At 41.0% G+C, this 8103-nt stretch overlaps 1 protein-coding gene and 1 non-coding gene across 3 annotated transcripts in view; both read right to left on the reverse strand.

Moving 5' to 3' along the window:
• Positions 1–1788, reverse strand: part of nhej1 (nonhomologous end-joining factor 1) — a 27332-nt gene extending 25544 nt beyond the window's left edge. Inside the window, exons 1-4 of one of the 2 annotated variants that reach the window (XM_013908051.1) lie at positions 1721–1788; positions 1194–1404; positions 834–1055; positions 613–751 (exon numbers count right to left, since the gene is read on the reverse strand). In XM_013908051.1, the coding sequence (XP_013763505.1) occupies positions 613–751; positions 834–1055; positions 1194–1382 (550 nt within the window). In that variant the 5' untranslated portion in view covers positions 1383–1404; positions 1721–1788. Of the gene's footprint in view, positions 1–612; positions 752–833; positions 1056–1193; positions 1408–1720 lie in introns of both variants that reach the window. The other variant, XM_013908052.1, reaches the window with a different exon arrangement.
• A 1381-nt stretch (positions 1789–3169) lies between these two features.
• On the reverse strand, positions 3170–3242 carry trnar-ucg (transfer RNA arginine (anticodon UCG)). Its single transcript has one exon. It is a non-coding gene; the product is annotated as a tRNA-Arg (tRNA).
• Positions 3243–8103: the final 4861 nt, after the last annotated feature.

Genomic DNA, 8103 nt, shown 5'->3' on the forward strand with positions numbered 1-8103 from the left:
CTTACTGTTCCTGCTATTGCTTCTTTACAGGTGCTCACACTCGCTAATGAGCAATGAATCAAATGCATTTGATTAGCAGCACCTGGCTGTTACGTATACTTGTTTTGTCTGCAAGCCGGGTTACGCAAACACGCACCTGTAAAAACCCAATAGTATGCTGTTAAACTGCGCATACACTGAATGTTGATTGGTTGACAAATGAGCTGGAAAAGGAAAGGGTGCAAACATTTCTCAATTTGAGAGTTCACCAGGAACTGCAGTGGACACCTTTCATTCTTTTTTAACATTCTGTTTCACTTCAGCTCTTGGGCCAACACAGTACAAGTGAGGCCCACACACTGGCTGCACCCCATAATTTGGACACTGCCCCCATCTGCGTATTTAGTTTGTCCACACACTGTTTCTGCATTTTGCTTAGATGTTGTTAGATTAATTACAGCGCAGCTTGCTAACCAATATGTTTGCTTCCGACTTCAACACACCAGCCCAAAAACCAGTGGGTAATGTGATGGTGGATTCCTCCAGCTTTCACCAGGTGCATATCACAGTCCCATTACAACAGACAAGGAAGTGCTGCTGGAAATGCTGCGACCTTACAAACAGCCTCTGTACCTCTGCTGAGCGTGGCTCCATTCTCTCTGTAGTCCTGGATCTCAGCGTCCTTCCTCACCAGCAGACCTCCCAGCTGCTCCACCTGCCGCTGCAGCAGGCGACTCATCGTCAGCAGGGGGCGCACCAGCTGAATGCACACCTGAAGAAACACACAAAACAGTCAGACAACCCAGCCGCCACGATTAGGGTTTAAAAAAGAAATCTGAAAGGTAAGGACGTACCAAAGCTACTGGGGCAGGGGTGCAGTGAAACTCCCAGTAGAAAGGGAGTCCTGCCAGCTCGCTCTTCAGCCTCATGTTGATGCTACCGTCTTCCTGTCTCGTCAGAGAGATCTGAACCTCGTTTTCAGTCTGGCTGCCGACTCCCGCCAGGCAGGGCTTAACCACCTCACACAGGTGAGTGAAGAAGGCTTTGACTGGGGCTCGCAAACGCCTGTTAAGCTCCTGATGATGGAGAACAAGAATGTATTTATCAAACACGGGTTTTTGCTCATCTGGCTTTTAAGAACAGTAAGAATAAAGATTTCCTGCTAAGTAAATTCCACAAGGCCTCGCAGGTTATCTGTTCACATTTGTGCATACCTGTGCTCTGCTCTGGATGACTGCTGTGTCCATCCTCTCCTCCCACACACAGTGCATGTCGGTGAGCAGGATATGGTACGCCGTCTCACCGAACCAGCTCTTGGCCAGGAGCTGGCACCCACTGATGCTCACGGGAAGCCAGGGACGCCGGAAGAGGATGTCCTCAGCAGGTGCTCCGCTTCCCTCCATCAGGGAAAACAGGACGAAAGAGCTACTTAAAGGCAGGGTGGAGATGTTGTATTGTCATTATTATTGTTAGCATTATTGTTGTTATTATTATTAATATTATTAGTATTCCAACTCTTACAACAGAATGTTGCTTTGATATTATAAAAAGGGTTGCACTAAAAACAGTAATTAAAACAACAGCAAAGTATTTTCTTTCACAATAAAAGCACCTATTATCACAGGACTCGTAGCCATATTTGTCGGTCAAAGCAAGCAGGAGCTGCTGTTTCTGAAAGTGAATGCCAGTGAACACATGGTCTAATTTCATTTTATATCAAAAATGTTTTCTAATCACTCACCTCCGAGGAATGCGCCCCCAAAAGCCTGGGCTGAGCTCTGCTGAAGCCGCGTTTTATAGACGCAGAGCTGGCCGCATAATCACAGCACTGCAGGAGGTTCAGACCGCAGTGGCAGCTCCTGTTTTCGGGGAAGGAAGTCGAGTGTTTCTCGTCAGTAAGTCATTAGAAACACACTACACAACACAGAGGTTGACTCAGGATCATTAAGAAAACTCAAAAACACCAAATCAGTCACTTTATGACACCAGTTTACACCGAAAGGACGGTGGACGCACATGCCAGCGGTTTTCTCGGTTGTGTCTTCCAAACTCCGTTCAAAAAATTAGGAATTTAAAATCCCACTGCTCCTTATCACATACTGGTAGGAGTCATCGTGTTATTTTAGAGCATACACACATGAGTAGCAGCTACTCTTTTAACTCGGTAACCATCTAGCCTGTATTATAATTAACATAGCATTTCCAGAGACTTAAACACGCAGCGATCATTGTTAGAATTCAAAGACGAAGCATGAAGAAAAATATAAAAATAAAGACACTGAACACGAGTGTTAAAAAGAAATGTGTGTTGCTAGGTGTATTCATAAAATAAAAAGGATTATAGACATGGTTTTTCTCACCCTTTTGAGCGTATAACCTAGTAACAAATGACCAGAAAACCAAACTATATTTAAAAATCGAACATTTTTTAGGTTTCAACGTTTCTCATAAAATATAATGAATATTTAGTTTCAGTTTACATCGATAGTTCAAATTTTTTAACTCGGCAACAATCTACACGATACTAGAAACAAATTTACTACAAAATGTTTCACTTTTAGCTCTGAATTGACAGACTTCAAGGTCTGGTACTCAAGGTGTAAGTTAAGCTAATTTTTTGTGTCTCTACAGTTGTAAACGCGCTAAAGTGAAGTTCGGTTATTCTAACCCGACAGCTCCTAACACACATAGAGACACTGAGAAAAACGGTATTTTAAACGTACTAAAGCTTGCAACAACATGCAACACACGCTGCTGCTCCGCAGTCGGTTCCTGTTGACAGTTAAGAATTCCAACACCGACGACAAACAGCGGCGCTTTTAAAAGGTTCCGCCAGTCTCGAAATAAATAAATAAATAAAACTCAGCCTCTTAAAATTTACCAGTATTTTTTTTTATTTCATGCACCCGTTAAACACTTAATATACTTCATAACAGTGAAATTTAAATGTTTCGTATTAGCTTTTATCAAGTTTTATATTTTTGATTTTTTTAATGTGCATATTTTTGAAATTCATTTTTCTGTAAGAAAACAACAACAACAACGAAACAGTAAGGCTGATTAGACATCAGTCCCGAACTGCGTTCCTCATTTATAATCGGCCATTAATGTGTAATGGTAGATTGGCTTCTGGTCCTTCCCTCATTTACCGACACATAAGACTAGAATTTCTCTGTAGCAAACGCATAACCAACCACGAAGGGACTCGAACCCTCAATCTTCTGATCCGAAGTCAGACGCCTTATCCATTAGGCCACATGGTCTTCGATAACGTAGTCTGGACAGAGGCCAGATGACGTCAGCTGGAAGTCCTGGTGATTCACTATCTGAAATAGTGTCACTTTTCTCTCATTTATCACTCTCTACAACAGTGGTTCTCAAACTTTTCACAACGAGCACCACCTCATAAAATATATGGCTCTTAAAGTACCACCCTTATGACCTACATTAAAGTACAGTAGTATAGGCCTATTTAACACCATATACAGTTTACACGAGACAATTTTATTTCTTATATGAATATTATTTATTTTAACTGCTAATAATAACAACTGTACTGCATTAAAACATTCACAGAAGGTGGGATATCCAGTCTTTAAGTGATGATGTATGAACCCTGCTTCCGGGTCCAAATTACTCTGCTTTTATTAAGGCTGTTGTGTTTTATCATGTTTAATGCTTTGTATCTTGTTCTATTTAATCTGAACAAGCCCCTTAAAAAAGGCAGTGATCACTGTTGGCCTCTCGCGGTTTTTATTACCACTATTCATCGGCAGCACGTTTTATACCTCAGTTTTTAAAACCTTACGATGTAGCTACAGCCCTTCTGCTACAGCTCTTGAGGTTGTGACTCCTGTCTAAATCAGTTGGCGCAGCATGTCCAACAAATGTGACGTGAAACTGTGAATGAAAACAAAACTAAGGCTTAAAGGATATTTATGTTGGTTTTGCATCTTTAGTAGTCTCAGTTGATTGGAGGTCCAGAATAGATCCACTAGTCTTTGTTCAGTGAAATCCTGGAAAACAAAAACTGTTGTTTGACCACTCTTCGTGCAGGTTGGTTAGCTCAGGTGGGTAGAGCATGGTGCTGAAACAGCCACGGTCATGGGTTCAAGCCCCATACTGGCCACTAAAGTGCATGAGTGAGCTCAGGTATGTAGTAGCTGAGTTCACTTGAGCACATTTCTTATTACCAATTGGGCTTCATTAACAAGAAATAGCAAAAAAGAAGTCAGAAATACTCCACATAAGTGCTTTTATACCTAACACGGGCTTTCCTAAAAACAATAACAGCAGTGTCAGGTGACAAGGAATATAAATGTCTGCATCAACCTCTATCTGCACAGCTCATCAGCTGAACTCTACAGCTGGCTTCAGTTCAGACGAGTCAGATAACTAGAATATGGTGCTGATAACACACAAGGTTATGGGTTCAATCGCCATACCCGCTGTTTAAGCGTTTCCTGGGTAACAAACAAGTTTCATAATCCCATTCTTAAAAGAGTCCTTTAGATAACGTTTTAGGGTCAGGGATAGCTCAGTAGGTAGAGTGGTGGCCCCATGATTGGAATGTCAGGGGTTTGATTCCCCTGAACAGCTACCCTGAGGTACCCCTCAGCAAGGTGCCATCCCTACACACTGCTCCCTGGGCGCCCAATGGCTGCCCACTGCTTCACTGAGTGAATGGGTTGAGAGGAATTTCCCCACAGGGATCAATAAAGTACACTTTCTTTCTAATAAATTCTCTTATAGTTAAAAAAAAAATGCAGTTCTGTGCAAAAAGCCACCCCTCATTTATCTGTACTTTCATTCCAAGGGGCCAGACTGTCTTCCATTTTTTGCTTCACAGTGATCTATTGATTACTAAAGAATTTGTTATAAAATGCACCTAACTCAAGGGAGGAACCAGTGTTGTGTTTACACATGTGAAAAAAAACTGGGGGTGGACTGAAAAAAAAAATCTTCACATGAAGTAATGATTTTGAGTGAAAAGCAGCTAAAATAGTTAAAACAAAGTTTTATTTATTTATTCAAGTGATCAATCATTAAGAAAAATGTGCTTTATATTAACTGAATGCATATTAAAACATGTGAGAAACATTTACTCTCTAGCAACCGCCTCACACAAACACACCGGCGCTGACCGTGTGGATTTGAAACACAGGGAGAGGTCACGTCCAGCCTGCATGTCCACTGCTGTCACAGACACGGAATATTTTAAAAACCCCGTTAAAGTTTGTGCTGTCACCAGGCTGTCCGTGATGGTGAGTAAGAGACGGGAATGTAAATGTGCATGTAGCTTCACTCAGCAAGCAGAGTGGTCGCGTTAAAGTGAGCAACACGTGGAAGTTTTCAGCCATGTGGATTTATTTTTTAAATACTTTGTCATGTCATTCATTCAGCACAGCTGTCCAGCTCTTTCAAATGCAGATAAAAATAACGTGTTTTCCCAGTGTGGAGCTCACTTTCTTTAACCACAGCACCGGAAATAAACTTCAGGTTCCCATTTGCGCCACATGATATATAAACAAAAACAAAAAAAACGGACTCTAATGATATTTTATATCTGGATCTGGATCTTGTCAAGTGCCTAAATGCACTGAGCTGCTGCCATGTGATTGGTTGATTATACAGTTGTGTGAACATGCTGATGGTTTTGTTTTTTGTGTAGAATAAGCTTTGCATATTTCACAAAATCATGCGAAATTTAAATGTCACCTTGTTTGTAATGCCGTGAAAACAAGTGCAGAGTGCAGGCTTTTGTTATCTGCCCTGTTGAAGCACATTTTAATATGCTTGACCACTATTTTGAGTTATTGTTTGTTTTTTTATGGGGATATAGTACATTTGTTTTATTCATTTCATTGTTCAGAAAAAATATTTTAAATGTTTATGATTTGTTTCTGGTTTGTAAAAGATTAAACTGTATAGTTTTAAATAGCTCTATATAGCATTATTAGTGAATTGAACTTAAGATCAATCTGTTGATCTTGCAGAGATGTGACGTGATATTTTATATCTTTATAGGATACTTTTGATATGTTATCAATACACACTATAGTTGTAAGAATCATAGTCACCTCCATCAAAGAGCGGATGTGTTTGTTAGCGTGTGCTTCATTCTGTTTGCAAACACAACAGCTGGAAAAGATTTGAATGAACTTTGATCATACTTTGTAGGGCTGCAGAGTAGATATTGTGGTTTCTGTTCCTCTACCTCTCAGACATTTAATTGGTCACTTTTGCTATTGAAACTGTGGGAGTGGCTAAAAGAAGCTTTAATCATAAACAACATTCTGGTCCACACTCTGTACCAGTCAGTGGGAGTACTGGATGTGTGGGCATACAGTGGGTACGCTGCTCAGATCAAACAGTCTGCCCAACATTTCACAGCAATACTGGGGCCCACAATGGGCAGTTCACAGTGCCCAAAGTGCAACCATGTGGTTGCTGGGGAAATGTCGTCTGGCATTAATATAAGGACACAAAAGTGAGCCAGGAGCTTTGTGGCATAGGTTTTCATGGCTGAGCAGCTCCTGTAGGTGGGATGTGGATGTTACCCAGTATGTTTGTCCATACACACTCATTAGCCACTGGCATTAGTTTGGACCTGATGTTGTCTCCAGAGCTGTCTTAACTTGTTGTGGCACAGATTCAACAAGAAACCAGTTTGAGATCATTTGAGCTCCGAGACAAGGTGTGTTATCCTGCTAGAAGCAGCCATCACTAAATCAGTATCAATTTCTTCTATTGTCCACTTTTGATGAGCCTGTGTGAATTCTAGCCTCAGTTTCTTTTCATGAGCAGCGAAATAGGTGTATCTAATAAAGTGGCCTATGATTGTAGCATAGCTACAATATATATTCACATTATGACATCTAAATTTTGCATGGTTTTATTAAATATGCAATTTTCACATCAGATCAGATTTGACATATTTAACACGTGTTATGTCTCGTATGATCTCTGACAAGTGTGCCTCTATGAGGATATAAGAAAGACTCGAAAGGTGGGCAGTTGCCAGTTTTTTGGTCATCAGAGGAAAACAGAACATGTTTTTCTAAAAATACATATTTATTTAATAAGACTTCAGCAGATAATTGTAATGATAAATTGAAATAAGAGTAAAGTGTATAAAGTCATAACAGCACCCTGTCTGTGTCACTCATACACAATCTTAGTGTCCGGGTTTAGTTGAACCAGGAGAGGGCGACATTGCTCTTCTTATGTATGATTTCCATGTATTTCTTACAATATCAGTCACAAGGGACCATTCTAGTGCCATTCTACCAAAAGAAACAAATACCACCTCGGGGGAATCTGAAGTCGTGTGCAGTGCTGTGGTTAAAGACTTGAGTGCTGCAACTGAAATATGTATAACACTTTCCTCATCTACATTTAAAACAGCTGCAAAAAGACATGTGCACTGAATGAAGAGGTCTTTAGGCTACGTTCACACTGCAGGCGAAAGCGCATCAAATCCGACTTTTTTGGTCGGACACTCTGAAGAGCACAAATCCAGTATTTTCATATCCGATCTGGGCCACTTTCGTATGTGGTACTGAATCGAATACATATCTGATGTTTCAGAAAGCGACTGCTGTTTGAATGGTCACGTCGCACTAAATCCGTCTTTTACGTCACTGACACAAGACAGACGCCATCAGCGCCGGAGAAGACAAACGAGAAAGCATGAAGACGGAGCGAGTCAATGAACAGAAACTGAGGTTGTGAGTCTGTGCAGAAATTGCTAGACTGTTGCAACAACACCTACTAGCTCTGTAGCCGCCATTTTTACTTCCGTAAACAGACCGCGTTATGTGTGACGTCTTCTTTTGCGCATGCGGGCCACTTTGAGGTCCGTGAACCGTTGGTTCACACTAGAGCGCATTTGGTGTCACATTTTATTTGTAGTGTGAACAACCAGACAAAAAAAATCCGATTTGATCAAAAAAATCGGAATTGAGCATTAAGACCTGCAGTGTGAACGAAGCCTTAGATCTGATGACATATGGAATAGCATGTCATTAGCACAGAAACATTGAAGGGGTCTTCAAACAGCTGGAGGAAAGCATCCACTTGCTTGTTTAAGAAGCTACAAACAGCAGAGGAGAGAGATGGGAG

This window comes from Pundamilia nyererei, unplaced genomic scaffold (genome assembly GCF_000239375.1).
Source record: "Pundamilia nyererei isolate P.nyererei 1_Seehausen unplaced genomic scaffold, PunNye1.0 scaffold00982, whole genome shotgun sequence".
NCBI classification, from domain to species: Eukaryota; Metazoa; Chordata; class Actinopteri; order Cichliformes; family Cichlidae; genus Pundamilia; species Pundamilia nyererei.